Source organism: Mobula hypostoma, chromosome 2 (genome assembly GCF_963921235.1).
Source record: "Mobula hypostoma chromosome 2, sMobHyp1.1, whole genome shotgun sequence".
NCBI lineage: Eukaryota > Metazoa > Chordata > Chondrichthyes > Myliobatiformes > Myliobatidae > Mobula > Mobula hypostoma.
In genome coordinates this window covers 238,603,074-238,626,961 of record NC_086098.1, presented here as the reverse complement: position 1 = coordinate 238,626,961, position 23,888 = coordinate 238,603,074, and the positions used below count along the sequence as shown (strand labels likewise).

Below are 23,888 nucleotides of genomic sequence, written 5' to 3'. Positions count from 1 at the left end.
GTGAATGCAGCAGGCCAGGCAGCATCTCTAGGAAGAGGTACAGTCGATGTTTTGGGCTGAGACCCTTCGTCAGGACTGACTGAAGGAAGAGCTAGTAAGAGATTTGAAAGTGGGAGGGGGAGGGGGAGATCCGAAATGATAGGAGAAGACAGGAGGGGGAGGGATGGAGCCGAGAGCTGGACAGGTGATTGGCAAAAGGGATACGAGAGGATCATTTAAGCACGAAAAAGTCTGTAGACGCTGGAAATCCAAAGCAACACACACTAAGTGCCAGAGGGATTCGGCAGGCCAGGCAGCATCTGTAAGATGCATAAGATAGTTTATATGAATGGATTGATTGTATGTCCATAAAGTGACTGCATAAGCAGTCCGTGAGCAGCGTGGGTGGGATCTTTCGTGGTGTTACTGGCCCTTTTCCGGCACCTGTCTAGATATACATGCCCTTGATGGCGGGTAAGCTGGAGCTGGTGATGCGTTGGGCAGTTTTGGCTACCCGTTGTAGAGCCTTCCTGTCCAGCACAGGACAGTTTCAATGGGGAGAAAGTGCACACGAGGGATTGTTGGCGGTGCTGACCCGGCCCGGGGTACCTGCACTGGGTGACCTTTCACCATGACCTTTGCCCTCCTCTCCGCAGACCGTTCATTCGGGACCTGTTCTCAGAAAACCTGAATGTGGACAAGAAGGGGCGTCCGACTACAGTCAGCAGTAAGATTAAGGTACTGGCTTCGGGAGCGGTGACCAGGGAAACAGGAACAGGCGGACTGGGCTATGGAGCCAGAGGCAGGAATTTCTGCTGATGTTTCAGGGTCCAGGGGAAAGGTACACTGGCCACTGGGGTCATACGCACAGGAATACTCAGCTTCTCTTGCACGTGTAATACTCCTCTCCCCGTCATAACCTTCTTCCTCCCCACCCCCCACCCCCAACCTTCCCCCTCCCAACCCTCCAACCCTCCCTCTTCTCAACCCCCCAACCCTCCCCCCTCCCGACCCCCCAACCCTCCCTCCTCTCAACCCCCCAACACTCCCCCCTCCCGACCCCCCGACCCCCCAACCCTCCCTCCTCTCAACCCCCCAACCCTCCCTCCTCTCAACCCCCCAACCCTCCCTCCTCCCAACCCCCCAGCCCTCCCTCCTCTCAACCCCCCAACCCTCCCCCTCCCGACCCCCCAACCCTCCCTCCTCCCAAACCCCCCAACCCTCCCTCCTCCCAACCTCCCAACCCTCCCCCCTCCCGACCCCCCAACCCTCCCTCCTCCCGACCCCCCTCCCGACCTCCCAACCCTCCCCCCTCCCGACCCCCCAACCCTCCCTCCTCCCAACCCCCCAACCCTCCCTCCTCCCAACCCCCCAACTCTCCCTCCTCCCAAACCCCTAGCCCTCCCTCCTCCCAACCCCCCAACCCTCCTTCCTCCCAAACCCCAACCCTCCAACCCTCCCTCCTATTCTCACACCCTACCCCTTTCCTCTCCATAACATTTCCTCTCACTACCATTCTCCCTCAGCCTCCCCCTCCCCTCCCCTACATCGCTCTCCCCATCTTCTTCCCCCACATACCCTCTCTCCCTCTCTTCATTTTCACTGCCCACTGCCACACTTTCCCCTTCCTCTCTCATTCCCCTGATCTCACCCCCCCGATCTCACCCCACCGTCGCTCTCACCCCGTCACCCTCACCCCCATCACCCTTGCCCCCCATCACTCTCACCCCCTGCCTCTCTCACCGCCCGATCCTACCCCTCCGTCACTCTCACCCCCCCTCACTCTCACCCCCCGCTCCCACCCCCACCACTCTCACCCCCCGTCACTCTCACCCCCCCATCACTCTCACCCCCCCATCACTCTCACCCCCCTGACACTCTCACCCCCCGACACTCTCACCCTCCCGTCACTCTCACCCCCCCGACACTCTCACCCCCCGACACTCTCACCCCCCCGACACTCTCACCCCCCCGACACTCTCACACCCCCCGACACTCTCACACCCCCCGACACTCTCACCCCCGACACTCTCACCCCCTCGACACACTCTCTGCCATCACTCTCACCCCCGTCACTCTCAGCCCCCCACCGTCACTCTCATCCCATCTGACATTCTCACCCTCCCACCTCTTCCCCACCCCCCCATTCTCCCCATCAACCCCTCACCCACACTCTGGGGAGAAATTTTCAGTGGTCTGTTAACGACCAACCGGATTATTGTTGAGGTGTGGGACGGATCTGAAATTCCCCAGAGGGCATACAAACTCCATGGAGAAAGACAGCGGTTTAGCTGGGAATCGAGCCTGGTTCTCTCCAGCTGTGGCTCTGTCTGCTGTGCCACTGTATCTCCTGGAGATCGCCTGCCTCTGTTCTCGTGTTAGCAAAGCTATGTAGACTCTCTATTTGTTTGGTGGAATTTTCCCCATAGCTCTGGGCAGAGTGGACCTGGCATAATGCTCCTACCTTTCACCTGAAGTCCATCTCTGTTGTGTATTTAATATTGAGTGATATTGAAAATTTATTGTTTGATGAAACATCCTTGTTCATTTAAATAATTAATTATGAGTTGTATGTAAAAAGTAACTGAATTGCATACATCATGATGCTACCATGTTATACGTACATGCCCTTCTACAGTAAAACCAAGAATATACACTATATTAGTTATTCCCAGCATAACACAAGATGGTGAGAGGCATTGATGGTGTGGATAGCCAGAGGCTTTTTCCCAGGGCTGAAGTGACTAACACAAGGGGGCATAGTTTTAAGGTGCTTGGAAGAAAGTACAAGGGGGATGTCAGAAGTAAGATTTTCACACAGAGTGGTGGGTGCGTGGAATGCACTGTTGGAGACGGTGGTGGAGGCCGATTCAATAGGGTCTTTTAAGAGACTCTTAGATAGGTACGTGGAGCTTAGAAAAGTAGAGAGCTATGTGGTTGGGTAATTCAGGCAGTTTCAAAGTAGCACATTTTCTTCACAAAAAGGAAAGACGTTTGAGTTTTTTAAAAAAAGGCAGAATACAGACAAATTCACGGGTTCATAAACTGTGAGTACTGGGTGATAATAATCAGTAAAAAAGCAGAAATGGCTGGTTACATCAGAAAGATTGATGTGTTTGATTACACAAAAGATAACTGGATATTGTATACTAAGCAAATTGAGCAGTATATTAAAGCAAAGGAAACAGTACCAGTTTTGCTGACTGCAATGAATGGAAGAGCATACGAGCTTTGCTGATATCGTGAAAGCAGTGCACGTGCATTTAGAACTGAAACCACTGATGATTGCAGAACACTTTAGGTTTCATGAGTGCATTCGAAAGAAAGGAATATCCAATTAAGCATATGTGGCTGAATTGAAGAGATTGTCTGAACATTGTCCGTTTGGTAATGGGCTTGAATTGCAATCTGGAATAAAAGTGAACTGAACAAAATTGCAGCGTCTAGACAGAGACCTGCATTGCCAAACAAATTGCATTACCATTGTGGCAGGAGCTCACATTCACAGACCAATACAGGTTTAATTGAATTGACTTTATTTCTTACATCCTTCACTCACATGAGGAGTAAAAATCTTTACATTACATCTCCATCGAAATGTGCAATGTGCAATCAAAGTAACTTATAATAATTTATAATAAATAGAACACTCAATGTAACATAGAAATAGATTCAGATCAGCGTGAGTTCATCCATCTGATGGCCTGGTGGAAGAAGCTGTCCTGGAGCCTGTTGGTTTTGTCTTTTATGCTACGATACCATTTCCCGGATGGTAGCAGCTGGAACAGTTTGTGGCTGGGCTGACTCGAGTTCCCAATGATCCTATGGGCCCTTTTTACACACCTGTCTTTGTAAATGTCCTGAATCATGGGAAGTTCACAACTACAGATGCGCTGGGCTGTCTGCACCACTCTCTGCAGAATCCTGCGATTAAAGGAGGTACAGTTCCCATACCAGGTGCAACTCGTCCTGTTGACTGCAGTTTTGCCCTGTCACCAGCCTCTCCTTGCTGGGAGTCTCACTCTACATTGCCTCTGTTTATAAACCAACTACCTCATCTTCATCACTCTCACTTCAGTTCCCATCCCCCTGCCAAATTAGTTTAGACCCACCTGAACAACTCTAGCCAATATTGGACCCCCTCGTGTTCAAGTGTAACCCGTCCCTTTTGTACAGGTCATATCTTGCCCAGAAGAGATCCCAATGATCCATAAATCAGAACCCCTGCCCCCTGCACCAGTTCATCAGCCACACATTCACCTGCCAAACCCAACAAGATGGTGCCGGAGTACAATGCTCCTTTGGTCAACATCTTCTGGATAGATTATGAATCCATCTTTTTCACTTTGTTTATGCCTTTTACGTTTGTTTCTCATCTTGAATGTGACTCTGGAACTGTTGGAGCCTGTGGTTTGCTGTTTGGTGATTGTTTGGGTGCTTCAGTGCTCTGCAGTCTCCGAGAGGATTCTGGGAGGCAGAGGCAATGTGTACGAACGTGCCCATGACGGGCAGGCTGCAGGTTGTCTCCAACTGGTGTCTGGCTCCATTTCATCAATTAAAGCTCCCATTATTTAATATTAAAGCAACGAGTGAGATTGAAGCATTGAAGCGCGTGTTGGCTGCTTGACTTTTGATCGGTTGCACTGTACTGGAGGAGGGAGAGTTTGCCGCTGTGCCCAAGAGTGTTGTCCAGGTTTTCTGCATTGTGGATCAGGACTTTGGACTATAGACTCTTTTTCAGTCCTACAGTTTTTTTTTGCCAAATCTTCTCGGGTTTTTTTGAGCAGGGAGGGGGTTTTGGGGGGTTGATGTGCCTGATGCATTTTAGTTTGTTCTTTTTGTGAGGGAGGAGGTATTTGAGGGTCAAAGTGCCTGATCCGTTTTACTCGGTTTCTGTGTGGGAGGAGGGGTTTGGAGGTTGATGTGCCTGTTCATTTTTGTTCTTTTTTTTTTGTGAGGAGGGGGTATTTGGGAATTGATGATCTTGCTGCCTTTCCTTTCTTTCTCAGTTTCATGGCTACCCGGAGAATCAAAGAATTTCAGAGTTGTATGCTTTGATAATAAATGAAACTTTGAACCAAATAATCCTATTCTTAACCACACTGGTGCGTGGCACTGGCAGCAATCCAGTGATTACTACACTGTTTCTCAGCTTTCTATCAGGCTCCCTAAAACCTCTCTTCAGGACCTCCTCACCTTGTCTACCTATGTCATTATGTACCAAGATTTCTGGCTGCTCACCCTCAAGAATACCAGGGACACTTTCCAAGGCATCCCTGATCTTGGCACCAGGGAGGCAAAATACCATCTGGGGTGTCTCTGTCGCAGCCACAGAACTTCAGTCTGTTCCTCTGACTGAGGAATCTCCTATCCTGATTAAAAGTTAGCACTCCTTACTCACCCCTGATGTGGATGGTCCAACTCAAAGAAAACTGGCTCAAAGCTCTGCTTTTAAAATCTTGGATGCCGACCTGACTGAAAGGTAGCTCTTTTTACATACTGCCTCTTGCTGATTGGTTGCTCAACTGAGAGAAACTGCCATGAAACTTTTCCTTTCAGATCTCAACTGGCGTCCCAATTAAAAGGTAGCTCTTTATTATGCACCCCGATGTAGATTGTCCAACTCAGACCCAATACAATATATTGTGTGTATTGTTTGATTAAGCATTCTTGTTTGTTTAAATAATTAATTTTGAGCTGTATGCTTAAAAAAAAGTGAATTGCATACATCACGTTGTTTCCACATCATACTGTATGTGTGGGCCACACTTAAAGTGAAGCGAAGGGTGGTACGATAGCGTAGCGATTAGCATCAGCACCAGCGACCCCAGTTCAATTCCTGCCGCTGTTTGTAAGGAGTTTGCCTTTTTCTCCTGGCCGCTTGGGTTTCCTCAGGGTGCTCCAGTTTCCTCCCACGGTCTAAAGATGTACCGGTTAATAGGTCATTGTAAATTGTCCTGTTATTAGGCTCGGGTTGCTAGGTGCACAGCTCAAAGGGCTGGAAAGGACTATTCCAATGCGTAAATAGATAACGTATACAAGTTATTCCTGCCTCCTGTGCTGATGCTTTTAATTAGTTTTATGTCTTCGAACTATGTCTTGGAAACGCAAACCTATTGAGACTTCCGGTAGAGCTCATGGAGTGAAGTTGTGTTCTTGACTCGCTCCATTATCTCTGAGCTTTATCCTATGATCAGCTACATTTAAGCTAACTTTTAAGGCAACGATTTTTACAATACCTTGCAGCGGATTGCTATTATATATTTGGATGCGTTTAAGGTCCGCTATGTGTAAGAACGGGAAAGACGACAAACCAACGGTTAGACCGAAAGTTACCGACCCCCCTCCGATTGAACCAGCGGTAACTATGCAAGCTATATCTGAACTGATTCGTGTGGAAATCTCAACTACTATATTGGATCTGATTTGTGTGGAAATTTCAATTAAACTGCAGAAAATTATTGATGTAATCGATAAAGTGGAAACATCTATCACGGAACATCAGATTGCTATATCTAATCTTCAAAAATCCACACAACAAAATGAACTCAAGATGGGGAAAATTGAAGAAACAATTACTGTAATGAAGAAAAAACTTGACTTTCTGACCTTTAAAAATTCCGACTTAGAATGCAGAATGCGACGACAGAACATCTGAATTATTGGTATTTGTGAAGCTGCTGAATCTGGTGACCCTATAAAGTTTTTCTCTCAACTTTTAAAAGATTCATTTCCCACCTTATTTCCGGATCAACCACCACTGTTGGATCGGGCTCACAGAGTCCCATTATATTCGCCTAAGTCAGATAAACCTCGGCATGTTATTCTATGATTTCATTATTTTCAAGGCAAGGAGAAGTTGCTTTGCTTTGCTCGCCCTAAAGGTTACATTGATTTCTCGGATCTTCGCTTTCGGTTGGTGGAAGATTTTAGTAAACAGATTCATGTTCAACGTGTCCGTTACAGATCTGTGATGTCGGAATTCTACAATATGGATTTAAAACCAGTGTTGCTCTATCCTGCACGTTTGAGGATTCGATTATCTGATAGATCTTCCCGTTTTTTCGACTCTCCTTCGGAAGCCCAGAGTTACCTGGATCAACTCTTGCCTTCAACATCTTAATCGCACTATTAAATCATCTCTGTTTGATCGGAGGCAGTTAATTTGTTGGGTTTAATTTTTTTTTTGCTTTATATGAGGGCAGAAAAGTTTTTTTTTGGTTTAATTAATATGGTTACCAAACTTTTTTTAACTGCATCATTCCTTTCTTCTTCCCTGGGGATTCTGGGTGGCTATTCCCTCAGTATCATTTTACATATATTCCTGGAGGCCTTAAACTTTGTAGTTTTCAAACGTACTTTTTGTAGTTTCCTTGGCTAGTCTATGCTATTATTTTATTTTCTTGTTTAATTATCGGAAGCCCAGAGTTACCCGGATCAACTCTTGCCTTCAATATCGTAATCGCACTATTAAATTATCTCTGTCTGATTGGAGGCAGTTAATCTGTTGGGTTTAATTCTTTTTGCTTCATATGAGGGCAGAAATGTTTTTTTTCGGTTTAATTAATATGGTTGCCAAACTTTTTTTAACTGCGTCATTTCTTTCTCCTTCCCTGGGGATTCTGGGTGGCTATTCCCTCAGCGTCATTTTACGTATATTCCTGGAGGCCTTAAACTTTGTAGTTTTCAAACGTACTTTTTGTAGTTTTCGTGGCTAGTCTATGCTAATATTTCATTTTCTTGTTTAAGTATACGGTCTGTTGTAGGTTAACGGTTTTCTTTATATGCACCTGTTTTTTCTTTGTATTATATTGTTTTCGTTTTAATCGGTGTACTTTTTTTTATTCCTTTACTGTTTTATAACTTTAGCTGATCTTTTTATATATACACTTTTTTTAGTGAGCGACTATCGGAAGTCATGGGGGTAGTTCTAGTGCTCGCTTCTTTCTGGCTGGTCTATCTTAGATTTAGCTTTGGGAGTACGGGGTGGGGGGGGCTTCACTTTTTAGTTTTTCTTTCTTCTTGGGCTACTTATATTACTGAAGTATTTGTCGCGTTCTCTTTCCCGTTATCTCTTGTTTATTCTGTTCCCTTTCCGGGTTCGTGGGTGGAACCTATTGTCAATCCTCCTTTATTTGAGGGTTGACTTTAGGGATTATGGAGTCTACTATTAATTTTGTCTCTTGGAATACTAATGGTCTTAATCATCCAATTAAAAGGAAAAAAGTCTTTAAAGTATTCTAGAGACTTAAAGCATATATTCTATTTTTACAAGAGACCCATGTGCGGAGGGGGGACAGACTACGTTTTTTTAAGTTCTGGAAGGATTAACACTTCCATTCGAATTCCAATGCTAAAATTCGAGGAGTTTCTATTTTTATAGATCCCTCAATCACTTTTGTACAACACGATATTATTTCTGATCCGAATGGTAGATTTCAATTGGTTAGTGGTTTACTCTTTAATAAAAAGGTAGTTTTGGTTAACATCTATGCCCCTAACATGGACTGTCCAGAATTTTACAAATCATTATTTAATTTGTTCCCGAATTTGAATGAGTTTTCACTAATCTGGGGCGGGGACCTTAATACTTGTTTATCCCCATTATTGGACCGTTCGGCTCCTTTACGGACCCTACCCAATAAATCTGCAACCTTGATTAATTCATTTCTCTCAGATTCCGGATCGACGGACATCTGGCGTTTTTTGCATCCTCGGGAAAAAGATTTTTCTTTTTTTTTCACATATTCATCATTCCTATTCAAGAATTGATTATTTTTTTTATTGACTCTCGTCTTAATTCTTCAGTGGTTAAATGTGAATATGACTCTATATCCATTTCGGATCATGCTCCACTTAAGCTTTCTATTAAAATATTGGCCAATACACAAAATAATAGACAATGGAGTTTTAATTCGCTGTTGCTTCAGGACTCGGATTTTGTTAACTTTATGAATGAACAGATTGATCTCTTTTTTACAATCAACTGTACAGAGGATATAGCCATGAACACCCTTTGGGATACTTTTAAAGCTTATATTCGTGGTCAGATCATCTCGTATTCTGCTGCTTTGAGGAAGAGGTTGAAGGAGGAGGAGCTGGATATTGTGGACAAGATTAAGGAAATTGATAAGAAATATGCTACAGCTCCTTCTGAGAAGTTGTATAAACAAAGAACTGAACTTCAAATGGAACACAGTTTATTACTTTCGTCCTCTATTGCAAATCAATTAATGAAAACAAGAAGCGAATTTTATATACATAGTGACAAAGTCGGTAAACTGTTGGCTAATCAGTTGAAGACTAATTATACCAAATTTCAAATTAATCAGATTCATAATCAAAAAGATCAACTGATATTTGATCAAGCTGAGATTAATCAATCCTTTTTTAACTTTTATTCCTCCTTATATCAAACAGAGTCTCCACGAGACTCTAAACATATGTATGACTTTTTAGATAACCTAGATTTCCCTAAGATTTCACATGATGTATCTTCTATGTTAGACTCTTCCTTTACTACGGATGAGATTAAGAATGTTATTTTTTTCTATGAACCCGGGGAAAGCTCCTGGTCATGGGTTTACCACGGAATTTTATAAATTTTTTGCATCTTCATTAATCCCTTGGTTATTCAAGGTTCTGGAGGCCTCATTAAAACTTGGTAAACTTCCCGAATCCTTTTATAGAGCATCGATCTCTTTAATATTAAAGAAGGATAAAGATCCTGCTCAATGTGCATCTTATAGACCAATATCCTTATTAAATGTTGACTCTAAAATTTTTTCTAAATTATTAGCAAACAGATCAGAAAAAGCACTTCCTTATATTATTTCAGAAGACCAAACAGGTTTTATTAAAGGTCGTTACTCTTTTTATAATATTCGTACACTGTTAAATGTTGTTTATACCCCGTCACAAAATGATCCTGAGTGCGTCATTTCCTTAGATGCTGAAAAAGCCTTCGACAGAGTCGAATGGCCTTACGTATTTAAGGTGCTTGAAATGTTTAATTTCAGCCCGAAATTTATATCCTGGATCAAACTGTTACGTCATTCTCCTATGGCCTCAGTTCATACTAACTCTTTAAATTCACCTTTTTTTCGTCTTTTTCGAGGTACTAGACAAGGTTGTCCTCTTAGTCCTTTATTATTTGATATTGCATTAGAACCTCTTGCAATTGCTATTCGAGAATCTCCAAATATTATTGGCATAACTCGTGGTTCAAAGTCTCATAAAGTATCACTTTATGCTGATGACTTACTTTTATATATTTCTAATCCTCAAAAATCTATTCCTGCTGCTTTAGATTTATTAGCACAATTTAGTCTTTTTTCAGGTTATAAATTAAATCTCAGTAAGAGTGAACTTTTCCCGATTAATTAGCAAGTTCCCTTATATCAGAACCTCCCGTTTAAATTGGTTAATAACCATTTTTCATATCTTGGGATTAAAATTACCTGTAAACATAAGGATTTATTTAAGACTAATTTCCTACCCTTAATTGATCACATTACTCTACTTTCATTTAAATGGTCTCCACTTTATTTAACTTTGATTGGTCGTATTAATACTGTTAAGATGTTTATTCTGCCAAAATTTTTATATATATTTCAGGCACTACCGATTTTTGTTCCAAAATCCTTTTTTGACAAAGTTGACTCTAAAATTTCTTCTTTTATTTGGCAAAATAAAAACCCGAAATTGGGTAGAATACATCTACAGAAAGCTAAGAGACATGGAGGTTTGGCATTACCTAACTTTAGATTTTATTATTGGGCAATTAATATTCGACACATGAAATTTTGGTTACTTGACCAAGATACACTATCCATTCCTAAATGGGGAGTATTGGAATTACAATCTGCTCAAGGTTATGCACTTGGCTCCATTTTAGGTTCTTCTCTTCCTTTCGATTTGAAACACCACAAACAGGTTTGTAACCCGATAGTTAAATATACCTTACGTATTTGGTTTCAATTCCGAAAATTTTTCGATCTTAATCAATTTGGGCTAGCGATTCCTATTTTAGGCAACATATTCTTTCCTCCCTCTTCCACGGACCGTGCCTTTCAAATTTGGAAGACTAATGGTATATCACGGTTTTTGGATTTATTTTTAGATGGCTCCCTTATGTCTTTTGAACAATTATCTAACAAATATAACTTACCAAGAATACATTTTTTTAGATATTTCCAAGTTAGAAATTTCCTAAGTACTATACTCTCTTCCTTTACGACGTTACCTCCTACATATATTTTAGATACTATAATTAACCTTAATCCATGTCAGAAAGGTGTACAGCTATTATTTATAATACTATCATGAAACTTAGGAAAGCTCCATTTGATAAGATTAGGTCAGATTGGGAAAAGGAATTGGGCTTTATTATTTCGGCGGATGACTGGGCGCATATTTTACAACTAGTCAATACTTCTTCTATCTGTTCCAAACATTCCCTAATTCAATTTAAAGTTGTTCATAGAGCACATATGGCTAAAGATAAATTAGCTCGTTTTAATTCTCATATTAACCCTCTTTGTGACAGATGTCATGGGGAGATAGCCTCCTTAACTCATATGTTTTGGTCCTGTCCTACTTTGGAAACTTTTTGGAAACTTTTTGGAAAGACATTTTTAATATTATTTCAAAGGTATTGAATATAGATATTTCTCCCCATCCTATTACTGCTATCTTTGGATTACCTAAAATTTCCAGTAATCTTTCCCCTTCAGCCCGTAGAATGATTGCATTTCTTACTTTAATGGCGAAAAGATGTATTTTACAACATTGGAAGGAGATTAATGCCCCAACTACGTTCTTTTGGTTTTCTCAGACGATACTATGTTTAAATTTGGAGAAAATCAGAAGTAATCTTTATGATACTTCAGTTAAATTTGAACAGACCTGGAGATCTTTTATTCAACATTTTCATTTAATGTAATTTTTTTTTGTTCTCTTTGCCCATATTTACATTCCCTGCTTGCTTTTTTAACAGTTTTTAATGGAGGTCGGGTTTGAGGACGTGATTGTTTTAAGCTGTTTAAGTCTACTTGTTACCTAGTTAGCCCATTGCTTTGCTTTGCTTTTTAGATTAGTTGCACGGTGGGGTTTTTTTGGGGGTTTTTTTGGGGAGTTTTTTCTTCTCTTTACTGATGTGTATGGAAAATTAGTATACTATTATATTATCTTGTTATTTTATATCTAAACTGCACTGTTCGTACTAACTTTCTTTTTGTGTAATAATATCTCTTGCAAATTTATATTGCAACAGCGTATTAGTGTCTACATGGTTTACTTTTTGTGTACTAATTTAATAAAAAGATTTAAAAAGAAAAAGGAAACACAAACCTGTCTTTGTGCATCTTTTCTCAGAAACAAGCCAATGACCTGGTGACCACGCTGATGAAATGCACCCCTCACTACATCCGCTGCATCAAACCCAACGAAACCAAGAGAGCCAAGGACTGGGAGGAGACCAGGTCAGTCCGAGCCACCCTGATGGGAGGAGGGGAGGGGTCAATTTCCCCACCTCAGGACGTCCCAACACACCTTGTACCTTCTGTGGCTGTCGATTCGGAAGCTCCACCCATCACCTCTCGCCCACATCGCTCCCTCCATCTGCCTATCACCCTTCAGCACCTGGATCCGCCCAGTGCTTGACAACTCTTTCCCCCACCCTTCCGGTTACCAGCTCTCTGCCCTCTACTCTCTCAGTCCAGGTAAAGCGTCTCGTTCCAAAATCACTCACTATTCCCTCCACGGATGCTGTATGTCCTGCGGAGTCCCTCCGATGTCTCGAATGTGGCTCTCCCTATTTAGAACGTAGAACAGTACAGGCCCTCCGGACTATGCTGTTGTGCCAAGGTCAATCTAAACCTTCCCTCCTACATAGCCCTCCATTTTTCTATCAACCATGTGCCAATCTAAGACCCTCTTAAATGTCCCTAATGTACCTGTCTCCAGCACCAACCCCGGCAGCATCTTTCTCATCCTCCCAGATTGCTCAGCCTATCCTCATTAGACGATGCTGCTCGAACTGCTGTCCTCCAGTAGACTGTGCATTGCTCCAGATTCTTACAGCATAGAAATTGACCCTTTGGCCCAACTCAGTCATACTGACGGATACCCATTGAACAAGCTTCACCTGCCCACATTTTTCCCACAGCCCTCTCAACCTCTCTGATATATGTGCTTATCCAGATGGCTTTTAAATGTTGTTAGTATGCTGTCTCAACCACTATTTCTGGCAGCTCATTCCAAATACGCACCATCCTTTGTGTGAAGCTACCCCTGATGTCCCTTTTAAATCTCTCGCCTATGATCTCCAGCGCCTGCCACCTCTCATGTCTCCTCACAACTCTGACCCATTCAGAAATACAAGAAATTCTGCAGATGCTTGAAATCCAGAGTAACAAACACAAAATGTTGAAGGTGGGTTGGATTATCGGCACCCAATTGCCCACCATTGAGAACATCTACCATAAACGCTGCCTGGGCAGGGCGAAAAGCATTATCAAGGATGCATCTCACCCTAACCATGGACTTTTTACTCTCCTCCCATCCGGTAGGCGCTACAGGAGCCTCCGCTCCCGCACCAGCAGGCACAGGAAGAGCTTGTTCCCTGAGGCTGTGACCCTGCTGAACCTCTCATCACAGCGCTAAGCAGTATTGCACCCATATTGTACTGTCTCAGTACTTTTATATTTGTGTGCTGTAGCACTTACTTTTTATTCACAGTTATTTTGTAAATAACACTATTCTTTGCTTTTCTGGTCAGATGCTAACTGCATTTCATTGGCTTTGTATCTGCACTCGGCACAATGACAGTAAAGTTGAATCTAATCTAATCTAAAAAATCAGGTTAGTGTTGGATCCCAAGAGGAAGAGAATTTGTAAATTGCCTACAAGATGTCTTTTTTGAGCAGCTTATGGTTGAGCCCACTAAGGGGAAAGGCAATTCTGATTGGGTGTTATGTAATGAACTAGATTTTGATGAGGGAGCTTAAGGTAAAGGAACCTTGGGAGACGGTGATCATAATATGATAGAATTCACCCCGCAGTTTGAGAGGGAGAAGATAAAGTCAGATGTTTCAGTATTACAGTGGAGTAAAGTGAATTACAGATGCATGAGAGAGGAGCTGGCCAAACTTGATTGGAAGGGGACACTAGCAGAGATGACGGCAGAAAAGTAATGGCTGCAGTTTCTAGGACCATTCAGATGGCACAGGATAGATACATCCCAAAGAAGAAGTAGTATTCTGAAGAGCGGATGAGAGGAAAAATGGGTGAAAGCCATGATGAAATGGTGGAGCAGACCTGATGGGCCAGTTGGCCAATTTCTGCTACCGTAGCTTATGGTCTCTGAGGCAACCATGGGTGACAAGAAATCAAATCCAGCACAAAAGCAAAAGAGGGGGAAGATAATATAGCAAAAATTAATGGATTGGAAAGGTTTTTAAAACCAACAGAAGGCAACTTAAAAAACATAAGGAGAGGAAAGATGAAATATGAAGGGTAAGCAAGCAAAAGTATCAATGAGGATGCCAAAGGTTCTTTCAGATCTATAAAGAGTAAAAGAGAGGCATGAGTGGATATGGGACCGCTGGAAAATAATGATGGAGGGGTAGTAATGCAGAACAAAGTAATGGCGGATGAACTTAATAGGTACTTTGTGTCAGTCTTCACTGTGGAAGATGGTAGCAGTATATCAGAAAGTTGTGAGTGTCAGGGGGCAGAAGTGAGTGTAGTTGCTAATACTAAGGAGAAGGTTCTTGTGGATCTGAAGGTAGATTGAGGAGAGAATGAGGAAGTGATGGACAGGAGCTACAGGGAGGTAGTCACCCCTGTGTTGCAGGAGACAAGTAACTGGGTGACTGTCAGGAGAAGGAGGGGAAATACACAGCCAGTGTAGAGTACAGCTGTGATCCTTCTCCTCAATAATAAATATACAACTTCAGATACGGTTGAGGGGGATGACCTACTGGGGAAGCCACCGTGACCGGGTCTCTGGCATTGTCCAGTGTTGTGGCTCAGCACAGTAGAGGGGTGAAGAGGACTGCTGTGATGATAGGAGGTAACACTCTCAGAGGAACAAAGATGAGATTCTGTGGGAGCAATAGAGACACCCGAAGATGGTATGTTGACTCCCTAGCGCCAGGTTCAGGAATGTCTCGGATCGGGCCAGTGGCATTCTCAAGAGTGAGGGTGAGCAGCCAGAAGTCTTGGTGCATATTGGCACCAATGACATAGGTGGACAAGGTGAGGAAGTCCTGAAAAGAAATTTTATGGAGCTAGGCAGAAAACTGAAAAACAGGGCCTCCAGGGCAGTAATCCTGGATTGCTACCTGTGCCACACATCTGTAAGGGTAAGAACAGGATGATTTGGCAAGTGCAGGTGTGGCTGAGGAAGCGATGCAGGGGGCAGGGGTTCAAATTTATGAATCATTGGCATCTGTTCTGGGGAAGGTACAACCTGCACAAAAGGGACGGGTTACACTTGAACCCAAAGGGCTCCAATATCCTTGCGGGCAGGTTGGCTAGAGTTGTTTTGGAGGGTTTAGACTCATTTGGCAGAGGTTGGGGACTGGAGTCATAGTGCTGAAGATGAGGTAGTTGGTTTACAAACAAAGGCTTGTGCAGGATTCCCTAAAGGTTAATTTGCAGATTCAATCTGTGGTGAGGAAGGGAAATGCAGTGTTAGCATTCATTTCAAGAGGACTAGAATATAAAAGCCAGGATGTAATGTTGAGGCTTTATAAAGAACTGGCGAGGAGTATTGGACCCTTTATCTTCAGAAGAATGTGCTGAAACTGGAGAGGGTTCAAAGGAAGTTCACAAAAATGATTCCAGAATTGAATGGCTTGTCATATGAAGAGTGTTTGATGGCTCTGGGCCTGTATTCACTAGAATTCAGAAGAATGAGGGGTGACCTCAGTGAATGGTGAAAGGCCTTGATAGAGTGGATCTGGAGAGGATGTCTCCTATGGTGGGGAAAAGAGAGGTGCCCTTTTAGAACAAAGAGGAGGAATTTCTTTAGCTAGAGAGTGGTGAATCTGTGGAATTTGTTGCCATAGGCAGCTGTGATGGCTGAATCTTTATGTATATTTAAGGCAGAGGTTGATAGATTCTTGATTGGTTAGGGCATGAAGGGGCACAGGGAGATGACAGGAGATCAAGGCTGAGAGGAAGAATGGATCAGCCATGATGAAATTGTAGAGTAGACTCGATGGGCCAAATGGCCTAATTCTGCTACTGTACATTATGGACTTATGGACTAAGTCACCTTTGGTGAAGTACACCCCAGGGTTCCGAAAGACGTCGCTGAAGAGACTGTGGAAGTATTAGTAATGATCTTTCAAGAATCACTAGATCCTGGAATGGTTCTGGAATGGAAAATCGCAAATGTCACTCCACTCTTTAAGAAGGAAAGGAGGCAGAAGAAAGGAAATTGTAAACCAGTTAGTGTGTCTTCAGTGGTTGGGAAGGTGTTGAAGTCCATTGTCAAGGATGAGGTTTTGGCATACTTGGAGGAACATGATAAAATAATGTTTTGTTTTCTTAAGGGGAAATCTTGCCAAAAAATTCTGTTGGAATTCGTTGAGGTAATTAATAGGCAGGATAGACAAAGGAGAGTCAGTGGATGTTGTTTACTTGGATTTTCAGGAGGCCTTTGACAAGTGCTGGACATGAGGCTGCTTAACAAGATAAAGAGCCCATGATATTACAGGAAAGATACTGGCACGGATAGAACATTGGCTGACTGGCAGGGGGCAAAGGGTCGTGTTAAAGGGGGCCTCTTCTGATTAGCTGCCAGTCACAAGTGATGTTCCACAGGGTTTAGTATTGGGACCATTTCTTTATACATTGTATGTCAATGATTTGGATGACAGAATTGATGACTGAGGCCAAGTTTGCAGATGATAAAAAGATAGATGGGGGGCAGGTAATGTTGCGGAAGCAGGGAGTCTGCAGAAAGACTTGGACAGTTTGGGAGTATGGGCGAAGAAGTGGTGGTTGGAATATGTGTAGGGAAGTGTATGGTCATGCACTAAGGAATACAGGCATAGCCTGTTTTCTAAATGGGCAGAAAAAAAACTCACAGGTGCACAGGGACGATTCCCTGAAGGTTAACTTGCCGGTTGAGCCAGTGATGAGGAAGGCAAATGTGGTGTTAGCATTCATTTCGAGAGGACCAGAATATAAAATCAAAGATGTAATGCTGAGGCTTTATAAAGCGCTGGTGAGGCCTCACCTGGAGTATTGTGAGCAGTTTTGCACCCCTTAGCTAAGAAAATATTTGCTGACATTGGAGAGGGTTCAGAGGAGGTTCACAAGAATGATCCCGGGAATGAAAGTGTTATATGAGATATGTTTGGTAGCTCTGGGCATGTACTCGTTGGAGTTTAGAAGAATGGGACGGGGTGGGGGGAGTGTTCTTATTGATTATTGAAAGGCCTGGACAGAGTGGAGATGGAGAGGATGTTTCTGACCGTGGGGAAGTCTAGGATCAGAGGGCACAGCCTCAGAACAGAGGAACATTCATTTAGAACAGAGATGATGAGGAATTTCTTTAGCCAGAGGGTGGTGAATCTCTGGAATCCATTGCCACAGACAGCTGTGGAGGCCTAGTCATTTGGGTACATTTAAGGCAGAGGATGCTAGGTTCTTGATTAGTCGGGGTGTCAAAGGTTACGGAGAAAAGATAGGAGAATGAGGTTGTGAAGGATAATAAATCAGCCATGATGGCCTGGTGGAACAGATTCAATGGGCTGAATGGCCTGATTCTGGTCCTTTGTCTATGGTCTAAACATTTGACCTTTCAGGCAGAGCTCTTTCATCAAGACTGGTAGAAGTGACCTCTTGGCCGTCACATTTTGGTGCCAGCATTAGCATGTCACACTGTTCACCAGAACAAGATAAGGACATCAAAACAAGCCCCTTTCCCACTCACTGACACACATAGACAGGTCTCCAATCCCAGGACAGGCCACCTCCGCTCCTTGGCTCCCCACTCTCACTTGTGGACAATCTCCAGTCCGCGGCTCAGACCATTAGACGTGGGGCCTCCGAGGTCCGTATACATCACCAGACTGCTCCAGGAACCTTGGGGTGTTTTCTGCTGATACCTAGAATGGTGAAGGTCTCTTCTGTTCCTCTTGCCCAAGGGTGAAGCATCAGGTTGAGTACCTGGGACTGAGTGAAAACATCCGCGTGCGACGGGCTGGCTACACCTACCGAAGGGTCTTCCACAAGTTCCTCCAGAGGTAATGTTCCCCCTCGCGCTCTGTGTCCCGGCGTAGTGGGGTGGGTTACGGGGTTGGCTTTCCCCCTCCCTACCTCAGACTCGGTACCTGCCCGCCTGTTCCCACTGCAGGTACGCCATCCTGACCAAGGAGACGTGGCCCAGGTGGAGGGGCAACGAGAGACAGGGGGTGACGCACCTGCTGCAGTCGGTCAATATGGATCAGGACCAGTTCCAGCTCGGGAAACACAAGGTCTTCATCAAGGCGCCAGAGTCGGTGAGTTCCCCGGGGTGAGGTGTCCTCCCTCCACCACCATTCCCCTTCCCACTCTGAACCACGGGAAGCTGACAAGGGTTGCAGGCACCCTGATAGCGTTTGGCTGGCTAACATGCCACCGTGAGTTCCCAGAGAGCCCCCTGCCAGGAAGAGTGAGCGATCGCCCTCCTGTTCAGAGATTAAAAAGTTTAGCTTTGTCTGTCAAATGTGCATCAAAATATTGGAACGTGACGTTGAATGAGCCATTTTGCATCAACAAGCAACACAGTCCGAGGATTGTGCTGCGGGCAGCCTGTCGCCATGCTTCTGTGCCAACGTAGCACGCCCACGACTTACTAACCCTAACCGCGTGTCATCAGAATGAGAGAGGAAACCCATGCAGTCACAGAAATGTACAAACATACTGACAATGGCGGGAACTGAACCCAGCTCACTGGCATGGTAAAGCGTTACGCTAACTGCTACATTACTGTGATGAGTTCCCGGAGGGTTCATCACTGACACTCACTCCCTCCACCCTCCACCCTCCACCGTTCCCCCTTCCCCCTTCCCACTGTCAGCTTCTCAAGAAAACTGGCTAATCGTCTTGGTGTTATCTCCGCTGAAATTCCTCGCACCTTTCACGCGTGTACCGGGATCCCGATTTGTCTGACTGTCCTGACTACCCCCTCCCTCCCCACCACCACCCCTTCCCCCCCAGCCACCAAAAAAAACGAAGGTTCAAGATTTTTAACACAAGAGATTCTGCAGGTGCTGGAAGTCTTGAGCAACACACAGAAAATGCTGGAGGAATTTGAAGGTGATTTCGGGGGGAGGGGGTTGTCAGTGGCAGGGTTCTTCCCTCCAATCACGTTAAAACTATGCCCCCTCGTATTAGCCACACAGAACAAGGTAAAACAAAAACAACGTAGAATAAAGTGTAACAGCTGCAGAGAAAGTGCAGTGCAGATAGACAACAAGGTGCAAGATCATAATAGACAATAGGTGCAGAAGTAGACCATTCGGCCCTTCGAGCCTGCACCGCCATTCTGAGATCATGGCTGATCATCTACTATCAATACCCGGTTCCTGCCCTGTCCCTATAACCCTTGATTCCCCTATCCATAAGATACCTATCTAGCTCCTTCTTGAAAGCATCCAGAGAATTGGCCTCCACTGCCTTCTGAGGCAGCGCGTTCCACACCTCCACAACTCTCTGGGAGAAGAAGTTCCTCCTCAGCTCTGTCCTAAATGATCTACCCCTTATTCTTAAACCATGCCCTCTGGTACTGAACTCTCCCAGCATCTGGAACATATTTCCTGCCTCTATCTTGTCCAATCCCTTAATAATCTTACATGTCTCAATCATGAGGTAGATTGTGAGGCCAAGAGTCCATCTTATCATACAAGAGTCTGGGGTCAAAGTTGTCCTTGAACCTATGGTATAAGCTTTCAGACTTTCATATCTCCTGCCCGATGGGAGGGGGAGAAGAGAGAAAGTGTGGGGTAGGTGGGGGCTTTAGCAGATGTTCATGGTCTGGGAGACAGATGAAGACTCCAGAGGGGAAAATGCTTGCCTGCAGAAGATTCAAGATGGCTGAATATCATTTCCAGTAGACAGTGTAAAGGAGGGCAAAATAATTGTTATTGTAGATGTGATGCAGCACAAACAATAAGATAAAGAACACAATAATAAAAAAAAGCACAATAAATATAACAGGCAGAAAATACTGGAGGAACTCAGCAGGACAGGCAGCATCTGTGGAAACAAATAAACAGTTGACATTTTGGGCCGAGACCCTTCTTCAGTACTGGGAAAGAAGGAGAAAGATGCCAGAATTAAAAGGTGGAGTGTGGGGTAGAATGATAGCTGGAAGCTGATAGATGACGGCAGGTGGGTTGGAAAGATGAAGAGCTGGAGAAGAAGGAAGGAATTGAGGCAAATGAGAAGAGGTAAGAGACCAGGGTGAGGAATAGAAGGGGGGGGGGATTTTGTTTTAATCGGAAGGAGAAATCGATATTCATGTCATCAGGTTGGAGGCTACCCAAATAGAATATAAGGTGTCGCTTCTCCACCCCGACAGTGACCTCATGGGGGTACAAGAGGAGGCCATCAACTGACATGTCGGAATGGGAATTAAAATGTTTGGCCTCTGAGATGTTCTGCTTTCGGCAGCTGGAGCAAAAGTGCTGAATGAAGTGGTCCGCCAGTTTACCGCGGGTCTCGCCAGTGTAGGGGAGGCCACATCGGGAGCACCGGCTGCAATAGGCGACCCCAGCAGACTTGCAGGTGAAGTGTCGCCTCACCTGTAAGGACTGTTTGGGGCCCTGAACAGAGCAGAGGGACGAGGTTGTCGGGCAGGTGTAGAACCTTGGTTGCTTGCAGGGATAAGTGCCGGAATACAAGTTATTGAGGAGGGACGAATGGACAAGGAAATCACTGGGGGGAGCATTCCCTATGGAAAGCGGGGGTGGGAGGGTAGGTAAAGATGATGGGATCCCTTTGGAGATGGCGGAAGTTACAGAGAATGATGCGGAGGCTCACGGGGTGGTAGGTGAGGATAAGAGGAACTCTGTCAGGAAGGCGGTGGGAAGATGGGGTGAGCACGGATGTTTGGGAAATGGAGGAGATGTGGGTGAGGGCAGCATCAATGGTGGAGGAAGGGAAACCCCGCTCCTTGAAGAAGGAGAACATCTCTGATGTCCCGGAAAGGAAAGCCGCGTCCTGGTAACAGATACGACAGAGACGAAGGAACTGAGAAAAGGGAATTGTATTTTTACAGAAGTGGTGGGAAGAGTTACGGTCAAGGTAATCATGGGAATCAGTAGGTTTATAAAAGATGCCAGTCAATAGTTTGTCTCCAGAGATGGAGACGCAGAGATTGCAAGCCCATAAGATGATGCTAGACACTGATGGTGGAGAAGAAGAAGCTGTACTTAAAATGTTGAGTGTGTGTCTTCAGGCTCCTGTGCCTTCAATGAGAAGAGGGCACGTCCTGGGTGATGGGGTCCGCAATGATAGATGCCCCCTTTCTGAGGCATTGCCTTTTGAAGGTGTGCTTGATGCTGGGCAGACTAGTGCCTGTGATGGAGCTGGCTGAGTTCAGTTCCTGCAGCTTCCTGCCTACCAGCCTTGGTGTTTAGGGCTGGTGGCTAGGGGCAGTGCCTTCTGTCTTGCTTTAATCAGCAGTCTCTAATGAGATACGACAGCGCTCTTCCTTCATAACCAGGCCACAGGCACAGTGACGGGAATTCAAATCCTGGCAGGGGATTTAAATTCAATTAACTAAATAAATCTGGATTTAAGAGTTCAGTAGAACCGGACGTGAGACATGACGTCATCAGTAAAAATAGGCTTTAACTTGCCCGATTAAACATAGAGCAGTACAGCACAGTAACAGGGTCTTCGGTCCACTGTGTCGCCTGTATGTGGCACAAGAACAGCAACTAACAACTCACAGTGTGGTAGCTACGAACCACATGCATAGTCGAAAGCCCGCACCATAACAGCTCATAGAGTGGTAGCTACGAACTGAGCCCGCCAAGACAGAACGCACGCATACTCAGAAGCCCGCGCATTGAAGAGAATGCCTCCAGCATGTAGGAGGCCCAATCGATTCACCGTGCGATCAATCAGCCGCATATGCATTTGCCAATTCTCGCACATGATCTGATGCAGTTCTGTTTTTGTCAATTTAAAGAAATCCCTCTGCCTGGACTTGACCCATATACCCCACTGTCTATGTGACCGTCTAAATGTCTCTTAAATATCACTGTCACTTCTGCCTCCGCTACTGTGTACCCTGACTGCACATTCCAGGCACCAATGCCCTCTGTGTGTGAAAAAAAACACTTGCCACGTAAACCTCCTTTTAACTTTCCCCACTCACCTTAAACCCATGCAGGATGTGACTGCATGCTTCAGTTGGGACAGGAGTCAAAGAGGGAACTGGACAGGATGCCAGCTCTAAGGACTCTCACCACCCAGGACGTGCCCTCTTCTCATCAGGGAGGAGGTACAGGAGCCTGAAGACACACACTCAATGTTTCAGGAACAGTTTCTTCCCCTCCGCCATCCGATTTCTGAATGGACAATGAACCCATGAACACTACCTCACGACTCCTCTTTCACACTATTTATTTATTTCTTATTGTAATTTATAATTTTTTTTATGTCTTGCACTGTATTGCTGCAAGTTTCATGATAGAGTAACACACACAAAATGCTGGAGGAACTCAGCAGGTCAGGCAGCATCCATGGAGAGGGTCTCAGCCTGAATTCCTCTCCATAGTTACACACGTAAAAGTTGCTGGTGAACGCAGCAGGCCAGGCAGCATCTCTAGGAAGAGGTGCAGTCAACGTTTCAGGCCGAGACCCTTCGTCAGGACTAACGGAGGGTCTCAGCCTGAAACGTCGACTGCACCTCTTCCTAGAGATGCTGCCTGGCCTGCTGCATTCACCAGCAACTTTTATGTGTGTTGCTTGAATTTCCAGCATCTGCAGAATTCCTGTTGTTTGCGTCCTCTGCATAGTTGCTGACTGCCCTGCCGAGTTCCTCCAGCATTGTGTACGTGTGTGTGTGTTGTTCCAGCATCTGCAGAATCTCTTGAGTTTAACATTTTATGACCCACGTCAGTGATAATAATCCTGATATTGATTCTGGACCCAAGGGGTCCTGACTGGTTCTTTCCTGCTACCAGCCAGACTGATTGGAATCAGTCACACGATCTTAGTGGGTGAGATTTGAACTCCACCCTTGTCCACCCCCTCCCACCCACCATCGCCCAATTCCCCCTCTTCCCAGAGAGTCCCTCCAGCGCCCCCCCTGCCTACCTGGAGCCCACGTCCCCTGACCTCCGGCGACAGGGCCCCAAGTGAGCGAGGATGTCTCTGTTCTCTCCCTGCAGCTCTTCCTGCTGGAGGAGATGCGGGAGCGGAAGTTCAACAACTTCGCCCGGGTGATCCAGAAGGCGTGGCGCAAACACATCGCCGTCCGCAAGTACGTCCAGATGCGGGAGGAAGGTAAGAGTGGGGAAGCCGTCTTTCCAATGTGTTGGTGTTGGGGGGGGTGGAGATGAGGGAGGGGGCTGGTTAGAGCTTTTGTCATATTGCCCCTCATGAATCAGTGTCTTGAGTACAGGAGTTGGGATGTTATGCTGCCTGAAGTTGGATAAAACTTTGATGAAGCCTAATTTGGATTATTGTCTGGTCACCTACCTACAGGGAAGATATCAGTGCTTGAAAGGGCACAGAGAAAATTTACAAGGATGTTGCTCAAACTGGAGGATCTGAGTTATGGGAAAGGTTGAATTGGTTAGGATTTGATTCCCTGGAGCGTTGGAGAATGAGGAGAGATTTGATAGAGGTACACAAAATTATGAGGGGAATAGACGGTGAAATGCAAGCAG

At 44.9% G+C, this 23,888-nt stretch overlaps 1 protein-coding gene across 1 annotated transcript in view; it reads left to right on the top strand.

Moving 5' to 3' along the window:
• The window catches only part of myo1eb (myosin IEb), a 124,975-nt gene that overhangs the window by 80,267 nt on the left and 20,820 nt on the right, over positions 1–23,888 (top strand). Inside the window, exons 16-20 of the mRNA XM_063041707.1 lie at positions 636–717; positions 12,355–12,461; positions 18,147–18,245; positions 18,356–18,500; positions 23,388–23,502. Coding sequence (XP_062897777.1) covers positions 636–717; positions 12,355–12,461; positions 18,147–18,245; positions 18,356–18,500; positions 23,388–23,502 — 548 coding nt within the window. The remainder of the gene's footprint in view (positions 1–635; positions 718–12,354; positions 12,462–18,146; positions 18,246–18,355; positions 18,501–23,387; positions 23,503–23,888) is intronic.